General features: G+C 43.7%; 2 protein-coding genes across 6 annotated transcripts in view; one reads left to right on the top strand and one right to left on the bottom strand.

Annotated features, from left to right (window-relative positions):
• Positions 1-19,302: 19,302 nt before the first annotated feature.
• Positions 19,303-21,531, bottom strand: DOLK (dolichol kinase). Its single transcript, XM_030206033.1, has one exon. It carries the CDS (start codon positions 21,450-21,452, stop codon positions 19,881-19,883), a length of 1,572 nt encoding a protein of 523 aa, XP_030061893.1. The 5' UTR covers positions 21,453-21,531; the 3' UTR covers positions 19,303-19,880.
• Positions 21,532-21,638: 107 nt separating this feature from the next.
• The window catches only part of NUP188 (nucleoporin 188), a 188,524-nt gene continuing 188,232 nt past the window's right edge, over positions 21,639-21,930 (top strand). For all 5 annotated transcript variants that reach the window (XM_030207867.1, XM_030207866.1, XM_030207863.1 and 2 more), the window contains exon 1: positions 21,639-21,672. In XM_030207867.1, the coding sequence (XP_030063727.1) occupies positions 21,644-21,672 (29 nt within the window). In that variant the 5' untranslated portion in view covers positions 21,639-21,643. The remainder of the gene's footprint in view (positions 21,673-21,930) is intronic.

The raw sequence follows: 21,930 nt of genomic DNA, 5'->3' as shown, positions 1-21,930 counted from the left end.
CTCAGCACTAGATGCCAAGTATTCAGAACCAGCTATTAGTAAAGCTTCACAAATCATTAGCTTTTGAGAAGCCCTGGGGCAGCCTTAGTGCTATAACCTTGCACAATAGTGCTGCTATAGGCATCATTGCTGAAGCTGCAAGTTTAGCTCCACCAATTAAAAAAAAAAAAAAAGAATCCAGGGAATTTTAAGAAACTATATACCATGGAGCCTGACCAGAAAACAGGGAGAATGGTAAAAGTAATTCTGAAAAACAAAATGACTAAACCTATACTGTAGAAAAGCATGGCTTAATGGAACACAGCTAACATGATTTAGCAGATTTTTTAAAGGGGTTAACAAACACATGGATGAAAATTAGTCAGTTAACATTTGATAGAAGTTCCACAGGAGAGATGCATAAGAAAATTAAAATGTCACAGGATAGGAGGCAATGTCTTAATGAAGATTAGTAACTGGCTGAAAGATGGTAAAACAGAATAAGGCAAGATGATAGTGGAGTGCTCCAGGGATCTGCACTGGAACTGGTGCTTTTTAACATACAGTACAGTCTTGATTATTCCACATAAATGGGGCTGACCCATTGTCGGATAAGTGAAAAGTCGGATAATATGTAAAACACTGCATAAACCCCTCAAACAATGCATAAACAAAGGCACAGAGTTCCCAATTTAAAAAAAGGTTCTAAAACAAAGATGTTTAATAGAAAAAATGTGATGACTTTGGTGGGGGGTGGGATCTGTTGGATTAGCGAATGTCAGATAATCGAGACTGTACTGTACTTACAACTCTGGAAAAGAAAATGAGTGACATAACCAAAAATGTAGATGACAGTTATTTGTAGCTGTTAGATCATAAGAAGACTGTAAGGAACTGCAGGAGAATCTTAACTGGACATAGGGAAAAATTATCCCTAGCTATAAATACATGATGCTGAAGGGTCAACAATCAGCATAAGGATCTTGGTGTCACTGTGGATAATACACTGAAATCCAACTCACTATACCACGATAGTGTTAAAAAGCAAAAACCAGGTACTATTGGGAAAGTAATGGAAAATAAAATGGAATATTCTATGTCTCTGTATTGTACTTTGTATGTTGTGTTGAGCTCCAGTCAACTCATCTAAAAAAATAGACATAGCAGAACTAGAAAAGGTAAAAAAAAAAAAAAAGGGAGCTGCAAAATGATAAGGGGGATGGATTAACTCTCTCATGGAGAAATTTAAAAAAGTTAATATACTTTCCTTGAAGAAGCAGTTGGAGGACACGATAGAGGTTTATTAAATCATGAGTGGGGTGGAAAAGATAAATAGGGAATAATTATTTGTACTTTAAAATAACACTAGGACTAGGCCTTAACACACCTTAGGTACAGAATGGGCTTTTAGCATTTAATGTGCACTAATTCCTTTAACATACGTTAAGGCCATAATGCCATTTGATGAATCCCCACCCCCCCCAATTAAATTAATAGGTAGCACTTTTAAAACAAATTGGAGAGAAAGAATCTTGCTGACAGCTGAGCCCCAGAGTGCTGCTTCTAAAGTTTGCTGGTATTTCCTTTGAACTTTATCTGTTCATCCTTAAACATTTTAGTTTAAATACATGTACAATATATAAACAATCAGTGCTTTTATACAATAATTTAAAATAAACAATGTTTACCAGCACCAAAATCTCCTTTCCCTCATATCTCTATCCCCACCTTACGACACAATCCAAAATGTATCCAAAGTCGATGCCTCAGGAGGTCTTAGCTCTGATGACCCCCTGAAGCTAAATGAGCTCAGCCCCTCCCTCCCTTCCCTTTTACTGTCCCCATTACTAACCCGGGAGTCAGCCAAGCTGTAACCTAATCTGTTGATCTTTTTAATGGATAAAAGGAAGGCTAAGACCAGTGTTTATCTGGACAAATCATTGTCACAGTGTCTGAAACCACTGTATACAGCAGGAACACATTACCCACTTTCTGCTTTCATCATCTCACCATCCATTTTGTCTTTTCCATTCTTCTCAGCTCTCATCCTTCAACATTTCCTTCCACCATCTCCATTGTCTGAGTACATCTCGTTTTCGTTGCAGTCATACCTCTCCTACTCTTCTCTGTACTCTCTTGCTCCTTCTCCTGCTCTCCACTGGGGATATCAATTCCAATCCTGGTCCTCCACATCAGCTCTCATCCTATTCGTACAGGTCACACTGTGATGTCTCCAATCTAATATCCGTTCCTCTCCTCTCCCCTTCCTCATGCGCTCTGTGGAGTGCCTGCTCTGTCTGCAACAAATTTTTCTACATAGTAACATAGTAAATGACTGCAAATAAGACCTGTACGGTCCATCCAGTCTGCCCAACAAGATAAACTCATTTACATGGTATGTGATACTTTATATGTATACCCGAGTTTGATTTGTCCTTGCCTTTCTCAGGGCACAGACTGTAGAAGTCCCAGCACTGTTCTGAAGCTAACGTTGAAGCCCCTTAAAATTTACACTCCAGCCCATCCATATCTATTCAGTCACAATCAGGGCATAGACCGTAGAAGTTTGCCCAGCTCCCATTCTGTTTCCCAATTACCAGCGTCACCACCCAATCTCAGCTAAGATTCCGCGGAACCATTCCTTCTCAACAGGATTTGTGTTTATCTCACGCTTGTTTGAATTCCATTACCGTTTTCATCTCCACCACCTCCCACGGGACGGCATTCCACATATCCACCACCATCTCCGTGAAAAAATACTTCCTGACATTAGTCCTGAGTCTGCCCCCCTTCAACCTCAATTCATGTCCTCTAGTTCTACCACCTCCCCGTCTCCGAAAAAGGTTCATTTGCGGATTAATACCTTTCAAATATTTGAACGTTTGTATCATGTCACCCCTGTTTCTTCTTTCCTCTAAGGTATACATGTTCAGGTCAGCAAGTCTTTCCTCGTACGGTTTGCAATGCAAATCCCATACCATTTTTGTAGCTTTTCTTTGCACCGCTTCTAGTCTTTTTACATCTTTTGCAAGATATGGCCTCCAAAACTGAACACAATACTCCAAGTGGGGCCTCACCAACAACTTGTAGAGGGGCATCAACACCTCCTTTCTTTTGCTGGTTACACCCCTCTCTACACAGCCTATCATCCTTCTGGCCACGGCTGTCGCCTTGTTTCTTCACCTTTAGATCCTCAGACACCAACACCCCAAGGTCTCTCTCCTGAGTCGAGCTTACTAATCTCTCCCCTCCTATTCGGTATCTCTCTTTCGGGTTTCTGCACCCCAAGTGAATCACTCTACACTTCTTGGCATTAAATTTTAACTCAATATTACCCACAAAACCAGTCATTAATTCACGGACTCTTTCCGTTGGAAGATCCAATTTGCTAACCCATCCGGTCGCCATATTCCCCTCTGTTCTATATAGTGTATACTCCTCTGGGGTATAAATGATGTTCTGGTTTACTGTTTTTGAATCAATATTACCCACAAAACCACAAAACAAACTAAAATAAAAAATTCATGTGCAAAAGCGTGCAAAAAATGTTTTAAAAATGTTTTTCTTTATGCTAATTGTGCTCAGTATCTGGGTATCCCATACTGTATCGGCTGGCCATCCAACTTTAGGGTATTACCCTTACTAACATCACAGCACACCCTACCGCCTACCCGTGGTATCCAATTGTTGCATATATCGTTAAATATACAAGCATGTAGTTAACATATTGATGGTTTTCATAGCATAGCTTCAACAACCACGGTGCGTGGGGTACTTATCTTAATCCTAGAAGAATGATTCAGCTCGTAACAGAGTTGGCCCCAGTTTCTGTGAACTTGTGCAGTAAAATCCTTATGTAATAAAAAAAAATGTTCCCAGTCCTTATTGTATCATCATAATAATAGTTCCCGACATGCGTGCATGTTTCGCCCTAAGCGTCCTCAGGGGAACGATGAACTAAAAATAATGAAAAATATTTAAAAATAAAAATGTATGCACAGTATATACAGTGGGGGAAATAAGTATTTGATCCCTTGCTGATTTTGTAAGTTTGCCCACTGACAAAGACATGAGCAGCCCATAATTGAAGGGTAGGTTATTGGTAACAGTGAGAGATAGCACATCACAAATTAAATCCGGAAAATCACATTGTGGAAAGTATATGAATTTATTTGCATTCTGCAGAGGGAAATAAGTATTTGATCCCCCACCAACCAGTAAGAGATCTGGCCCCTACAGACCAGGTAGATGCTCCAAATCAACTCGTTACCTGCATGACAGACAGCTGTCGGCAATGGTCACCTGTATGAAAGACACCTGTCCACAGACTCAGTGAATCAGTCAGACTCTAACCTCTACAAAATGGCCAAGAGCAAGGAGCTGTCTAAGGATGTCAGGGACAAGATCATACACCTGCACAAGGCTGGAATGGGCTACAAAACCATCAGTAAGACGCTGGGCGAGAAGGAGACAACTGTTGGTGCCATAGTAAGAAAATGGAAGAAGTACAAAATGACTGTCAATCGACAAAGATCTGGGGCTCCACGCAAAATCTCACCTCGTGGGGTATCCTTGATCATGAGGAAGGTTAGAAATCAGCCTACAACTACAAGGGGGGAACTTGTCAATGATCTCAAGGCAGCTGGGACCACTGTCACCACGAAAACCATTGGTAACACATTACGACATAACGGATTGCAATCCTGCAGTGCCCGCAAGGTCCCCCTGCTCCGGAAGGCACATGTGACGGCCAGTCTGAAGTTTGCCAGTGAACACCTGGATGATGCCGAGAGTGATTGGGAGAAGGTGCTGTGGTCAGATGAGACAAAAATTGAGCTCTTTGGCATGAACTCAACTCGCCGTGTTTGGAGGAAGAGAAATGCTGCCTATGACCCAAAGAACACCGTCCTCACTGTCAAGCATGGAGGTGGAAATGTTATGTTTTGGGGGTGTTTCTCTGCTAAGGGCACAGGACTACTTCACCGCATCAATGGGAGAATGGATGGGGCCATGTACCGTACAATTCTGAGTGACAACCTCCTTCCCTCCGCCAGGGCCTTAAAAATGGGTCGTGGCTGGGTCTTCCAGCACGACAATGACCCAAAACATACAGCCAAGGCAACAAAGGAGTGGCTCAGGAAGAAGCACATTAGGGTCATGGAGTGGCCTAGCCAGTCACCAGACCTTAATCCCATTGAAAACTTATGGAGGGAGCTGAAGCTGCGAGTTGCCAAGCGACAGCCCAGAACTCTTAATGATTTAGAGATGATCTGCAAAGAGGAGTGGACCAAAATTCCTCCTGACATGTGTGCAAACCTCATCATCAACTACAGAAGACGTCTGACCGCTGTGCTTGCCAACAAGGGTTTTGCCACCAAGTATTAGGTCTTGTTTGCCAGAGGGATCAAATACTTATTTCCCTCTGCAGAATGCAAATAAATTCATATACTTTCCACAATGTGATTTTCCGGATTTAATTTGTGATGTGCTATCTCTCACTGTTACCAATAACCTACCCTTCAATTATGGGCTGCTCATGTCTTTGTCAGTGGGCAAACTTACAAAATCAGCAAGGGATCAAATACTTATTTCCCCCACTGTATAAAACATTCCAATGACGTTGAACTCAGGTAGCTGCACTCTATTCCAGTCCCCATTCTTGTAGTCTAATATATATTCAATCAATCTTAACACTACAATTTAATAGAAACCTCTCCTGGCTAACCCGTGATGAGAACAGCTGTCTCCACTCAACCGACAAGAACGCCGGTGCATGCGCAGTATCTATGTGAGGACCCTCAACCTATCCCTTTTAAATTCACAAGAGGTGTGTCATAGTCCACCAATCGATCTCCTTGTTTAATCCATGCGGGCTTACGGTGTGCCATTGATAGATCATGCGATGTTCCTTCCGTATTAATGCAGACATCATGTCTCCACTGAAATCAGCTGATAGTTGATATAGTACCACAAAACGAAGATCCGCTTCTTCATGGTTGGCCCCTAGCCAGTGTGTTACAAGGGGTGCCTCTTCTCTGTGACGTCGCAGATTGCTCAAATGTTCAGCCACCCGATCTTTAATTCTTCGCTTTGTTTGGCCAATATACCACTTTTCACAAGGGCACTGAATCCCGTACACAACCAGAGTAGATTCTCAATTGGTGTTACTTCTTAATGTATATTCTTTCCCCGTAATCGGGTGTATAACTGAAGAGGTAATCCAGGCATATCAACAGTATACACAATGGTGACATTTGTCATCACCCCCCTCATTAGTACTACTATGCTGGGTATACTTCCTACTCAGTGGTTCTCCCAAATTTCTTGCCCTAGTATATGCAAAACAAATATCCGATGGCATCTCATGCAACTGCAATATGGACCAGTGTTTTTGAATAATTCTTTTAATTTGCTTTGCTTGTGATGAGAAAGGGTAAAACACATACCATACAGTCACTATTGTCTCTCCTAGATGTAGCCTGTGGTTGCAACAACCACTGTCATTGAGCATTCCTTGCTCTCTTATAAACCTTTTTCAACACTTGTGTCAGATATCCTCTGTGTCTGAATCTTTGGTACAGGTCAGTCGCATGTGTATCAAATAATTCTGTAGATTGACACAGTTTCCTTAACCTAAGGAACTGGCCCGACGGAATCCCTTCTTTTTCAGATCTTGCATGAAAGCTGTTGTAGTGAAGAATAGAGTTAATATCTGTGGGTTTACGATGGATTTGAGTATGAAATCTCCCATGCCGTGTCATGATAGTTATGTCTAAAATACGTAATGTAATCCCGTGCAATGGAGGAATCAAAGGCGATGAGCGGGTCACACGAGTTAAGGTACTGTAAAAATTATTGCAGGTCTTCTTGCTCACCTGTCCAGATCAGAAGCACGTCGTAAATAAATCTCTTCCATAACGCTATGTGGGAACCAAACCTCGATGAGTACACATACATCTGCTCAAAATGGGCCATATACAGGCATGCTAATGTTGGGGCTACCATGTCGCCCATGGAGACCCCACGTCTGCAGATATTGGTCCTCAAATCGGAAATAGTTTCTCCGAATGACCTGTGTAGCCATGTGATTTAGCAATGATATTTTGTCACCCCACCATATTCAATTGTTTGTCAATAAGTGTTAAAGCCTGTTGCTGGGGTATTACTGTGTAGAGGGATCGTACATCCATGGTCACCAGGATGGTGGGTCCTTCCATAGTGGGTAGATCTTGCAACATACCTATCAAATGCGATGAATCCCTTACATACGAAGGAATGGCTAATACTGCCGGCTGTAGATGAAAATCTACATACTGTGATAGGGGTTCATTCAGGCTGCCATTACTGGCAACAATCGGTCTACCTGGTGGATCCAACAATGTTTTATGAATTTTAGGTGCAAACCGTATGTGGGGGGCCCGTGGGTGAGCCATATATAAATATTGTAACTCCATTGTCGAGATTATACCCCGTGTATTGGCAGTCTGCAGAAGGTTCTTAACCTCTGTCTGATACTGAGGAGTAGGGTCCCCCTCCAACATGCTGTAAAAATTCTGGTCCTCCAATTGGCGCAATGCCTCAGCTCTGTATTTGGACATATCCTGGATAACTGTTCCCCCCCCCCCCCTTTATCAGCCTTATGGATCACAATAGAACAGTCCTGTTGTAGTTGTTCCAATGCTACTTGTTGTGCTTTAAATTAGAATATGAATATTGGCGACTACATTCCATTACTTGGATGTCATGTAATACTAGTTTCTGAAACGTCTCTACTACAGCATCTGGGGGACCTGGTGGCATCCATGTAGATGGTAAATAATATTTACTAGTGAAAGCTGATGTGTCCTTTAATGTGTGACTATTACTGGTTGCATTCCCAAAATATGCTCTAAGCTTAAGCTTCCTGAAGAATCTATACAATGCTCGACGACTGGAAAATTCATCGTACTTATTAAATGGAACAAAAGACAATCTAAATTGAAGTACTTCATATCTGTGATCTGGTGAGGATTTTTGAGGACAGATTGAAAATTGTTCCCTCTGGGCGCGCAATTTGCGGCGTCCCTGATCGGGTCTAACTGGAGGCTGGGATGGTTCCCCCAACAGCGGATTGTCCTCCGTGGATAAAAAATGCTGTATTTGAGATCTAGAGTTATCAGCGATCTGGGTGTTACTCCATTCTTCTAAGGTTTGGAGATCCCTTCTCATCGTTTGTACTCCCTCCATGGTATCCACTCTATTGTCTATTTTCGTGTCATCCGCAAAAAGGCAAACCTTTCCTTCCAACCCTTCAGCAATACCTCCCACAAATACATTAAACAGAATAGGCCCCAGCACCGACCCCTGAGGAACTCTACTGCTCACCTTCATTTCCTCCGAGTGGAGGCAAGGCAGAATGAGCGGAGCCTGGAGTTGGCAGTGGTGGAGAAGGAACTGAGAGGAGGGATTTGTCCTGTGAGCGGAGGTTACGGGTGGGAACATAAGGGGAGATGAGGGAGGAGAGGTAGTGAGGAGCCGCAGACCGGGTGCATTTATAGGTAAGGAGGAGAATCTTGAATTGTATGCGGTATCTGATCGGAAGCCAGTGAAGTGACTTGAGGAGAGGGGTGATGTGAGTATATCGGTTCTGGCGGAATATTAGACGTGCAGCAGCGTTGTGAACGGATTGAAGGGGGGATAATGGCTAAGTGGGAGGCCGGTGAGGAGTAAGTTGCAGTAGTCAAGGCGAGAGGTAATGAGAGCGTGGACAAGAGAGTTCGTGTGGTGTGCTCAGATAGGAAAGGGCAAATTTTGCTGATGTTGAAGAGGAAGAAGCGACAGGTCTTGGCAGTCTGTTGGATATGCGCAGAGAAGGAGAGGGAGGAGTAGAAGATGACTCCGAGGTTGCAGGCAGATGGGACGGGGAGGATGAGGGTGTTATCAACTGAGATGGAGAGTGGAGGAAGAGGAGAGGTGGGTTTAGGTGGAAAGACGAGGAGCTCGGTTTTGGGCATGTTCAGCTTCAGGTGGCGGTTGGACATCCAGGCAGCAATGTCGGATAAGTAGGCCGATACCTTGGCCTGGGTCTCCGCAGTGATGTCTGGTGTGGAGAGATATAGCTGGGTGTCATCAGCATAAAGATGATACTGAAAACCATGAGATGAGATCAGTGAGCCTAGGGAGGAGGTGTAGATTGAGAAGAGAAGGGGTCCAAGGACAGATCCCTGGGGAACTCCAACAGATAGTGGGATGGGAGTGGAGGAAGATCCATGAGAGTGTACTCTGAAGGTGTGGTGGGAGACATAAGAAGAGAACCAGGAGAGTACAGAGCCCTGGAACCCAAAAGAAGACAATGTGGCAAGAAGTAGATCATGATTGACAGTGTCAAACGCAGCGGATAGATCGAGGAGGATGAGGATGGAATAGTGGCCTCTGGATTTGGCGAGGAGCAGGTCGTTGCAGACTTTAGAGAGTGCTGTCTCTGTCGAGTGCAGAGGGCGAAAGCCGGATTGAAGTGGATCTAGGATGGCATGAGAGGAGAGAAAATCAAGGCAGCGACTGTGAACAGCGCGTTCAAGTATTTTGGAGAGGAAGGGGAGGAGAGAGATGGGGCGGTAATTGGAGGGGCAGGTAGGGTCAAGTGATGGTTTTTTTAGGAGAGGTGTGACTACGGTGTGCTTGAAGGTGTCAGGGACAGTTGCAGTGGAGAGAGAAACGTTAAGGATGTGACAGATGGAGGGGGTGACAGTATGGGAGATGGTGTTAAGTAGGTTGGTGGGGATGGGATCGGAGGAACAGGTGGTGCATTTCGAGGAGGAAAGAAGGTGGGAGGTTTCATCCTCAGTGATCTCAGGAAAGGAGGAGAAAGAGGCAATGGTTGGTTGGTTGTTGGATAGGGCTACAGGCTGAAGAGGAGGTGGCTTGGTAGTGAACTCAAGGTTGATTTTTTGTACCTTGTCGCGGAAGTAGTCAGCCAGTGATTGAGGAAAGAGTGAGGTGGGAGATGGAGCGGGGGGCACTTTGAGGAGGGAGTTAAGGGTGGTGAAGAGACGACGAGAGTTGGAGCTGAGAGAATTGGTCAATTGGGTGTAGTAGTCCTGTTTTGCAAGGAATAGGGAGGAATGGAAGGAGGATAGCATGAATTTGTAGTGAAGGAAGTGTAGGGAGGAATGGAAGGAGGATAGCATGAATTTGTAGTGAAGGAAGTCTGAATGGGTACGAGATTTCCTCCAAAGGCGTTCAGCGGATCGGGTGCAGGCGCGAAGGTAGCGGATGCAAGGGGTCAGCCAAGGCTGGGGACTAGAGCGCTTCGTGGGATGGGAGGTGGATGGAGCGAGGGTGTCCAAAGCAGAGGAGAGAGCGGCATTGTAAGCGGAGACCGCTTTGTCTGTCGTCTCGGAGGACATGATGGAGGGGAGGAGGTTAGAGATACTAGAGGATAGAGTGGGGGGTCAATAGCCTGGAGATTCCTGGAGGTGGTAGTTAAAGTTGGACGGGGCGGAGGGGGGGTGAAGAAGTGTGAACGTGATCAGGTGATGATCGGAGAGAGGGAGAGCAGAAGCGTGGAAATTGGAGGGTGAGCCGGAGGAGGAGAGGACTAGGTGAAGACAATGGCCGTCACGGTGAGTGGGGGTGGTGGAGGACAGCTGGAGGTTGAAGGAGGATGTTAGGGTGAGGAACTTAGAAGCGTTAGGGTCGGATGGGTCATCAATGTGAATGTTAGTCTCCGAGAATGAGGGACGGAGATGAGGGTTCAAGAAAGACAGAGAGCCACGCATCAAAGTCAGTGAGGAAGGAAGAGAAGGATTTTTCAGGGGGGCGGTAGATGACTGCGACTCTGAGTGGCAGCGGGTGGAATAGCCGGATGGAGTGGGCTTCAAAGGATGAGAAGCAGTGAGACTGCAGTAGGGGGAGGGGTTGGAAACTACAGGAGGGCGAGAGTAGTAGCCCAACGCCTCCACCGCGGCCAACTGGGCGGGGAGTGTGGGAGAAGAGATAACCTCCATGGCAGAGGGCCGCGACTGACTTCATACATTTCAAATTCTTGCTGACCTTCCAGTCTGCTCTTTCACTTGCCAAACAGGACTACTACATCCAGTTGACAAACTCTCAGGGCTCAAACCCTGGACGTCTCTTTGCCACACTGAACTCTCTCCTCAAAGTGCCTTCACCTCGAACTCCCCCTTCACTTTCTCCCCAGGCTCTGGCTGAGTACTTTCATGATAAGGTTCACAAGATTGACCTTGAATTCTCAACCGTCACCTCCACATCTCCTTCCCTCAGTCCATTCTCTCAAACCTCCTTCAACCCCTGCCTCCTTTTCTGAAATCACTGAAGAGGAAACTGCACATTTTCTTTCCTCCTCCAAACTGACTACCTGTTCTTCTGAACCTATTCCCACCCATCTACTTAGCACTCTCTCTCCTACTGTCATTCCTTTTATCTGTCACTTCCGCAATCCTTCACTTTCCATTGCAACTGTTCCTGATACCTTCCAACATGCCATAGGTACACCACTCCTCAAAAAACATTAATTGGACCCTACCTGTCCTTCCAACTATCACAAGCAGGAGGAGAATGGGAACAGAATCAGGCTCTTAAATAAACAGACCGAGGACATGCAATGAAGAAATAAAGTTTATTGAAAGAAGATTCTACATGGCACCATGTTTTGGCACAGAAAATGCCTTCTTCAGGAGTCTACGCAAATACAGAAGGAAATAAATAAAAAATAAAAACATCTCAATTATAAATTGTAGACAAAAATCATATAGGTATTGGAAAAACAGTATGGTGATAAAAATACCAATGAAATAGTATAAAATTGTAATCCGCAGAATCATAACAAAAATGACAGAAAATCTAAACAAAGGACAAAATACTATAAAAACAGGCATACAATAAAAAATATGATGAGGTACAACAGTACATAAACAAGATTCGGAGCGAATATGAGTGTATGTACACACACACACATATATATACATACATATCTAATATAATAATTTGCTCCTCCAACATTCCAATTTGTCTCACTGGGATCATAACCACCTGCTGACGTCACTCCTCCAATGTTCTCTGTCCCCCCTCCCTCCCAGTTCCATGGGACCCCGGAACTGGGAGGGAGGGGGGCCTTGAACTCGGAGGGAGGTGGAGGAGGCAGGGGAGAGATGCTGCACATGGATGGATGGAGGGGGCAGGGCACAGAGGATGTTGCCTGCATTTGGATGAATGCAGGGGAGAGAGCATAATGCAGGGGAGGGAGGGGACCCTTAAACTCAGAGGGAAGCAGGGAGGGGACGGCGACCCTGGAACTTAGAGGGCGGGAGGGAGGGGGGGCCCTGGCACACACTCTCATGCTCACACACATACTCTCTGTCTCTCACAGACACACTCGCACCCAGTCTCACTCTCTCTCTGTCACACACACACACTCGCACATTCACTCTCTCTCACAGTCACTCTCACACATACTCTCTCAAACATACACACTCCAAGGAAAACCTTGCTAGTGCCCGTTTCATTTGTGTCAGAAACGGGCCTTTTTTTACTTATATATATATATATATATATATATATACACACATACAGGTTTGTATATGTTAAAAATAAAAGTGTGATACTGATGAACTAGAATGTGGACAAGTGGTTTATACAAATGGTAAAATGCTACAGGATTTGACGTGGTGAAAAATATATATGAGGCACCTGTTGCTGGAGAATAGAGTATATGCATATACATGTATATGTGCGCATACACTCCAGTACATACACATACATACATATATATAAGTGGTAAAGGGTAAGGGTACTAACCTTGGTAAAAGTGTCCAAAAAGATTCTACGAAAGAACTTTGTGGACTGAAAAAAATGTTGTATTTGCATTGTGAGAAAGCAAAGGAAACAACTTGAATAGTGGAAAGTGTGACATATATGGGTGGAGACAGTAAGGTGGAAAAACGAGAGAAAAGGACAAAGGAATAAAAAAAGGCATTTGATGACATTTGTGGAGAATACAGAAATGGGAGGGAAAAGATATATGGTGCATACGAAAAAAATAGAGTACATGGGGATGTGATGTAAATTGGGAGCTGCAGAGATGAAAGGCGTGGATTGTCTGCTGTCACTCCCCAAGATAGAAGTTTCTTTAAGCCCCATCTCACAAAAGCCTCCTCTGCAGCTGCTGGGCCTTGAGAAAACAACTGCCTTGGGAGCATGCTTCCTACAATTGTAGAAGTCAGTGGGGATTTGGATTTAGCATGATGATTGCAGCTGGATCTTACAGGGGTGTCTTGCTGGTTGGTGCCTTTGTAGTGCAGTAGAAGTACCTATTTGTGCCATGAAACCTAAATATACAGGAAGAACTGAGGTATACAGGACAAGTTCTTCCTTTGAATTACCTAGTTCACTTTTACTCAGAAACTCAGTTATTAACTTATGGGGTCGATATTCAAAGTGCTTTAAGTTGCCAGGAGAGGCTCCTGGCTGTTTAAATCGCTAGGGTTATCTGGGGATTTCAGTGACACTTAACTACTACTACTATTTAGCATTTCTATAGCGCTACAAGGCATACGCAGCGCTGCACAAACATAGAAGAAAGACAGTCCCTGCTCAAAGAGCTTACAATCTAATAGACAAAAAATAAATAAAGTAAGCAAATCAAATCAATTAATGTGAACGGGAAGGAAGAGAGGAGGGTAGGTGGAGGCGAGTGGTTACAAGTGGTTACGAGTCAAAAGCAATGTTAAAGAGGTGGGCTTTCAGTCTAGATTTAAAGGTGGCCAAGGATGGGGCAAGACGTAGGGGCTCAGGAAGTTTATTCCAGGCGTAGGGTGCAGCGAGACAGAAGGCGCGAAGTCTGGAGTTGGCAGTAGTGGAGAAGGGAACAGATAAGAAGGATTTATCCATGGAGCGGAGTGCACGGGAAGGGTTGTAGGGAAGGACGAGTGTGGAGAGATACTGGGGAGCAGCAGAATGAGTACATTTATAAGTTAGCAGAAGAAGTTTGAACAGGATGCGAAAACGGATAGGGAGCCAGTGAAGGGTCTTGAGGAGAGGGGTAGTATGAGTAAAGCGACCCTGGCGGAAGATGAGACGGGCAGCAGTTTTGAACCGACTGGAGAGGGGAGAGGTGACTAAGTGGGAGGCCAGCAAAAAGCAGATTGCAGTAGTCTAAACGAGAGGTGACAAGGGTGTGGATGAGGGTTTTGGTAGAGTGCTCGGAAAGTGCTGCTGAATATCCCCTCTAGCTGCTGAGGACAAAACTGGCTAGTTTGTGGGCTGTCCAGTGGAGGAGTTAGGGCAGAGCCGAAACTTAGCTGCTAACCAGTGCATAAAGTTAGGACAGCAAAATAGCTGTCATCAGAGCCAAGCAGCAAATTAACTGGGCACTGGTCTGAATATTGGCCGGTGCACAGTTATCTTTTGGGTCGATAGTCACACTCAGATGATATTCAACACTGGGAGTCATGCATGCCCCAGCATTGAAGATCTGGGGTTAGTTAAGCCCGTGGATAGAAGTGGGTTATTAGCTGCTCACCAGCACAAGCTAAATATCAATCCCTTGGGTGGAGTGGCCTAGTGGTTAGGGTGGTGGACTTTGGTTCTGGGGAACTGAGTTCAATTCCCACTTCAGGCACAGGCAGCTCCTTGTGACTCTGGGCAAGTCACTTAACCCTCCATTGTCCCATGTAAGCCGTATTGAGCCTGCCATGAGTGGGAAAGCGCGGGGTACAAATGTAACTAAATAAATATGGGAAATGTTGGCTACTATTTCTGCTCAAATAATGCAAATGTCTACATATAATCAACCTCAAGTCTGATATACTGAAGACATGGGAAGAAGAGCTTCAAAAATTCCAAATGAGAGGGTCTAACACTGAACAATCTTTGAAGTAGAACCAAGAGATGTGTTAGTCTACTTTTTAAAGGTAATAAATAGAAATAAAACACAGAAAATAAGATATCTTTTTTATTAGACTACCTTAATACATCTTTTGATTAATTTTCAAAGGTAACCTTTCTTCTTCATATCGGAAATAATCAAATGTTGACATAGCAACATATAGTAGATGACGGCAGAAAAAGACCTGCATGGTCCATCCAGTCTACCCAACAAGACAAACTCATATCTGCTAGTTTTTGTGTATACCTTACCTTGATTTGTAACTGTCATTTTCAGGGCACAGACCCTACAAGTCTGCCCAGCACTATCCCGCCTCCCACTCCAATGACAGTCTCACAGGAAGAGGGAGGGATAGGTTAGGTGAGAAACAGGGAGAGATGGAGGGTGACAATGCAGTAGAAATTTATGGCTTATAATGGGCTAGGAAACCCAGATCTTAGTTGAGTCCTGTCTGGTGGGTGCCAAAATACTTTTGACTTCAAAGGTCTTAAGTTCCTGGATTGTCTTAAAATTTCCTTTTGGTAGTCTTACCACAAAATCATTGATGCAGTGTTGTGGTTTTGTGAAGTGCTGTCCCACAGAGGTGAAGATCCAAAGAGAATCCATGTGCGTGGAGAACTCAAAAAGGTCCCACGGAGAAGCTCAAATAGAGAAGTGGGAATGAGAACCAGGATCTCCAAAGACAGAACCACAGCAGAAGTATAATGAAACAAAGTTTATTGAAAAACATCCATCCATCGCTCCTTGTTTCTCATTTCATCTACCTCTCCCTCTTCCTGGGAGACTGTCACTGGAATGCTTTTGTGCTATATCTGTCAATATTTGCTTATTTCCAATCTGAAGCTGATTTTTCCAATTTGAAAGCTAATCAAAAGTTGTAATTGTTAGTCCAATAAAAAGGTATTATTTTATTGTTTTGATTTATTTCTATTTATTACAAGCAGAACCAAGAAATCTGAGTTCCACAAAGGGCTAAATGGCAGATGATGTTTAATGTGAGCAAGTGCAAGGTGATGCATGTGGGAAAAAAGAACCCGAATTATAGCTATGTCATGCAAGGTTCCACGTTAGGAGTTACGGACCAAGAAAGGGATCTGGGTGTCGTCGTCGATAACACACTGAAACCTTCTGCTCAGTGTGCTGCTGCGGCTAAGAAAGCGAATAGAATGCTGGGTATTATTAGGAAAGGTATGGAAAACAGGTGTGAGGATGTTATAATGCCGTTGTATCGCTCCATGGTGTGACCGCACCTTGAGTATTGTGTTCAATTCTGGTCGCCGCATCTCAAGAAAGATATAGTAGAATTGGAAAAGGTGCAGCGAAGGGCGACTAAAATGATAGCGGGGATGGGACGACTTCCCTATGAAGAAAGACTAAGGAGGCTAGGGCTATACAGCTTGGAGAAGAGACGGCTGAGGGGAGACATGATAGAGGTATATAAAATAATGAGTGGAGTGGAACAGGTGGATGTGAAGCTTCTGTTCACGCTTTCCAAAAATACTAGGACTAGGGGGCATGCGATGAAACTACAGTGTAGTAAATTTAAAACAAATCGGAGAAAATTTTTCTTCACCCAACGTGTAATTAAACTCTGGAATTCGTTGCCGGAGAAAGTGGTGAAGGCAGTTAGCTTAGCAGAGTTTAAAAAGGGGTTGGACGGTTTCCTAAAGGACAAGTCCATAAACCGCTACTAAACGGACTTGGAAAAATCCAAAATTCCAGGAATAACATGTATAGAATGTTTGTACGTTTGGGAAGCTTGCCAGGTGCCCTTGGCCTGGATTGGCCGCTGTCGTGGACAGGATGCTGGGCTCGATGGACCCTTGGTCTTTTCCCAGTATGGCATTACTTATGTACTATTACAGAACAAGGCTGAGCCGTTGAAGATTCCTCTGCCAGGCAGTATTCTCCAGCTTATAAATGCTCCTAGGTCTAGAATTATTTCACCTCTTGAAAATGTTTTAAAAAATCGCTTTTGGATAGTAAAGATACCAAAGAAAGCATGTTCTTTGATCTCTAAAAGTACACTATTTACCTCCTATCAAGAAGGTTGAGATGCTTGTAAGAACCAGCCACCATAGACTCTCTAGATATTATGGGATTATTGGAACTTTGTTCTTACTACTTGGGTAGCATCAGTGGTTTTACACTTTAAACGTTGGTTTTATTAAAAAAAAAAATTTTTTTTTGGTCAAAGGATTTATTTTTTTTTATTTAAAGGTTTGGATATTTCCAGATGTGGTTAAAGTAATTCAGCTCAAGAGGAGGAAGTTTTTGCTTATATATCTTGGTGTTCTGTAACTTGGTGCCCTGCCCTCTTCTGATTTAATTTTCCTTGTGAATTTGTGATAAAATACCATACTGCTGTAATTGCCTATTGCTCATGTTTGATCTATTTTTACTGTACACCACCTTGAGTGAACTCCTCCTAAAAGGCGGTAAATAAATCCTAATAACAATATGAAATACATATTTTATGATCCTGCCCATCTGTTTCTCTCCAAGATGGGAGACATACAGGCAGCAGGGTGCTTCAACACCCACTATGAATAGCAAACTTCATAAATGGAGATAGCTTTGATGACAATGTCACAGGTTAGGAAGTAAGACCAATGCCAAGCAGACTTATGGTCTGGGTCCCATAAATGGCATAAATAGATCAGGATCAAGGCTGGAGTGGGCTTCGAGGGCAACTCCATGGTTGGGAAATAGGACCAAAGTCAGGCAGATGTCTATGGTCTGTGCCCCAAAATTGGCAGGGAGAGATAAATGTGCCAGAATTTAATCATGAAGAGGTGGAGTCTATACAGAGTGCCAGGTTCAACTCTGGCCACCCTGTTGGGCCGACTAGATGGACCAAGCAGGTCTTTATTTGCCAACATTTACTATGGAACCTGTATAATCTTAAAGTAACACTGAGTAAGGAAGAAAAAAAAACACTCAAAATTCTATACGTTCAATATACCGGAAAAAAAAAAAAAAGAGTGGAAAACCAACTCACTTAAGAAAAACAAAAAATGGAATAATGGAGGAAAAAACCCTCAGTTGACTGTGGTATCAATTGAATGACCCTATATCAGGGTAGAATAATATTCAAAACACAGTTCATAGTTTCTATCATTGGTCTGAAAAAACCTCCAACAAAGCACAAAGACCGTTTTTTGTTAATTTTCATAAAAAAATTTAGTTTCTAACAATCAACTTTCTTCATATGTACTCTCATTTGAAACTTGCAACATTTTTTTCATAACAGCTGAACTTAGCTTAAGGTAATCGAATGATCCCAATGGGGATCCGTTTCACCACTTGGCTTCCAGCATTGGCAGTAAATCAAATCCCCCGAGGAAGAAAAGTGGTGAAATGGATCCCCGTTGGGGTCATCCAATTGTCTTAAAGCTAAGTTTAGCAACATTTTTTTCATGTTTCAAGTGAGAGCATGCTTGAACAAAGTTAATCACGTTACAAACTAAATTTAACAAAAATGTATTTTATAAGAATTTTAAAAAACCAAAAACGGTTTTTGTGCTTTGTTGGAGTTTTTTTTCAGACTGATGATATAATATTTGAACCACAGTTCAGTTTCTGATACCCCGATACAGGGTCATTCGATTGATACCACAGTCAACCAAGGTTTTTTTCCTCCATTATTCCGTTTTTTTGTTTTCCTTAAGTAAGTTTGTTTTCCACTCTTTTTCTTTTACCTGTATGATCTTGCAAATACTAAGATATAGTGTATGCTACCAGTTTGTTTTTTTTTTTTTTTTTTTTATTTGTACCCCGCGCTTTCCCACTCCTGGCAGGCTCAATGCGGCTTACATGGGGCAATGGAGGGTTAAGTGACTTGCCCAGAGTCACAAGGAGCTGCCTGTGCCTGAAGTGCCTTTTATGGAAATGTTCTTCCCCTTAAATCTGAGCTTATCTGAGAAAGTATTTTGCACAATTAAAATGTGAAATTTATCAGATGATGTGGTGGTCAAAGCAGTTAGTACTGCTGGGTTAAAAAACGGTTGATATAAATCCTAGAAGATCCATAAACCGTTATTAGCTATGTAGACTTGGGAAAGGCATTGCTAACCCCCGAGTAAGACTAAAAGCTAATCTATTTGGATTGGACATTGCCAGAAACTAGATGCTGAGTTTCATGGACCTTTGATCTGATCCAGCAAGGCATTTCTTATATTCTTATGGTACAGATACCACATATCAGGAGTGCAGCTGCTTGATGTCAGAGCACAGCAGTTTTCTTCAACTAGCCTTTCCCCCCCTCCCCCCAATCTGTTCTCTAAGAGTTCCCCATGAAATACAGCTGTACTGAATACCATATTTTACTATTCGGCCAATATGAATAATGGGCATGGAGCTTTAACATAAATAATAAAAGAAGCAACATGAAATCAGAGATCAAGTGTTTATTTCAGTAGAGTTTAGCACAGTACCCCACATTATTTGTATTCATAGTGATTTAAATTTGAATAATGTATTTGGGGTACTATTCAGAGCCGAACCAAATATGAATATCCAGTACAGCCATACCATGAAACAATACAAACATAGAAACATGATCACCAATAAGGGCCAAATGGCCCATCCAGTCTGCCAACCCTCAGAATCCACTATCTCCTCCTCTATGACACTACTGCTAATTCAGTCTCTAACTCTTACCTACATATATGTAAACCTCTTTCGTTGTACCCACAGAAGGCTATGTATCAAACCCACGTCCTTGTGGCCTGTAAAGAAACTGCTTTTGATGAAGACATGTTTCATACTTCATGTCATCATGCTCAGGAGTGTTAGGGGTTGAGATCTACAAAGTGTCATTAGAAAAATAGCAACCTGTATTATAAAACCAAGTGTACATGAACTTCCACAGCATTACTATACATACCCACTTGCCTTGATCTGGTCCAAGGCTACCTTTATTTCACATTCTTCAATAAACAGATCATATCTGCTGCATCAGCTACTACATTTAATCAATTGTAGAGAGATAACAGCATCCATCACGTCAAGAAGCTCAAGCCATCAGCAGTATCTGCAGGTACAGTGGTAAGAGTAGGTTGTCTATCTGACTAGTGTAGGCTTCTAAGAGAGACACTAATGTGATGGACGCCAGTAACCAAGTATAACCTGCATTCAGATTAACACTATTATCAAAAATCAGGATCAGTGCCACAAAGATGATTTGTGCAAAAATTGACAGCATGGTTCCTTCAAATGTTTTTTTTGTTCCTGGCCATCTCATTTCTCCAAGAGCACTACCAAAGACTGATGCGACAGTGTCTCCTACACCCACAGCAAGCACCCCTGAATATGGCACTAATGTTCCTGTTCCAGAGGTAACTTTGCTGGAGGCACAGGATCTGGGGAAGAGCCACAGCGAGAATGACATGCCCAAGAGGAGGTAAATGTGAGTAAGGATAACAGGTCCAGAATCACGCTCATCCAGAAACAGTGCCAGCAGACGCTGTAGGGTCTGCCCCAGTGGCCATATACAGAAATATCGGATATATTCTAAAAAAATAAACACTGCTAAACACACTACAGCAGCCACATACAAAAGTTGTTGGTCATACATAAGTCCTGGCATGTAAGTAGCCACCATAATAACATGGAAGTACTTCCTGATCACAGTTGAGGCCTGATGTTCCTTGGATTCTGTGGATGACCTAGAATTCTGGTAGAAAACAATAGCACATGCGGTGGCAGCTAGCAAGGTCCAGTATACAAGTAGGTAAACTCTGGTTTGAGTATGAAGCAAGAAGTGCGTTAGCCACAGGAGTGGGTGTGTCCGGATCAATGCGTGCAACCAAGGTATAAAGATTCCCAGTCCAAGCACTACCGTCATCATGTGGAAAAACAAGGCTGAAGTCCAGGTCCTCGAGTCCATAAAGAAGAAGAGGGTTGCAAAAAATACCCCCAGGAGAACTACAGCCACCACAGCCACCAACAGTAAATAGTCCGCAGGCTCTCCTTGTCCCGCCACTGTATTCAAAGAGCGTTTAATGAGTTGGTTGAACACAAAACTGATGCCCCCTAAGACTAGCAGAGCCTCGCCAGGAGTGAAACATCGGGGTAACAGGTACAGTAAAATCATACTTAAGTAGACAAAGATGAGCAGCACTTCTAGAACTTCTATCACTTCTGGAATCAGCAGCGAATGTTTCAGGGTATAAACGATGACACCGCCAGCAATCCCAGACAGAATACACGTGTTTGTTGGCAGAGGCTTAGTAAGACCCAAAGCTACGAGGGACAGAAAGAATGCCAGCGCCATGCCAATGGCAGACACGAGAACACCAAAGCGCTCCATGCCCACGCTGCCAGCCACTCTACACCGCTCCTTCATCACAATGCCCAGCAACGGGATGATCACACTCGCAGGCAAGAGGCCGCTGTTGGCTTCTGCCCGGAATTGGAATACAGCAGCGTCAGCCTGCAACAGGCGATCCCATTTAAACTGCACATAAAAGGCCTGAATGGCGAGAGCCAAAACGCACCATGAAAAGCGGTCCCAGACCACAGCATGTACACACAAGACAATGGCAAATATCACCAGCGCCTCCAACAGCACCGGCCTGGGAGCCATAATCAACGGGCGCCAAAGAGGCGGCTCTGTCTGCTCACTACCCTACCGCCCCGTACCATCTTGGTCGTCGGAGAACAGGAAGTACACTGACTGACTCGCTGCTGCCTGACACCAGCCCAGGCCAGCTGATTAGCCAGCCCGTTTCACGTGACCTAGACCTAATCCAAGTCACGTGAGAGGGGTGCGCGAAGATGGCGGCTGTGGCCGGCCTGCCTTTGAGGTAGGGTATGAGAGGTTGGAGGTGGAGAGAGAGAGAGCTGACTATCACACAGTAGGCAAAGGAGATCGGATGCCTAATAGCCTGGCTAATTTTCAGTGTTCTAGGCGCTGATTTGTGATGTTTTGAAATGTCGTAGACACTTAGGCTTTATGTTTGCTATCTGTTACGAGTTGGGAGGAAGAGCACGTGCGGGAACCACTTAAGGTTGAAGGCAAGAGCATTAAATCAGCAGGGGTTTAGCCTTTTGTAGGTATCACG

The sequence above is a fragment of the Microcaecilia unicolor genome, chromosome 6 (assembly GCF_901765095.1).
Source record: "Microcaecilia unicolor chromosome 6, aMicUni1.1, whole genome shotgun sequence".
NCBI classification, from domain to species: Eukaryota; Metazoa; Chordata; class Amphibia; order Gymnophiona; family Siphonopidae; genus Microcaecilia; species Microcaecilia unicolor.
Note: the sequence above shows the minus strand (reverse complement) of the source record. Positions and strands in the feature narration are given on the sequence as shown.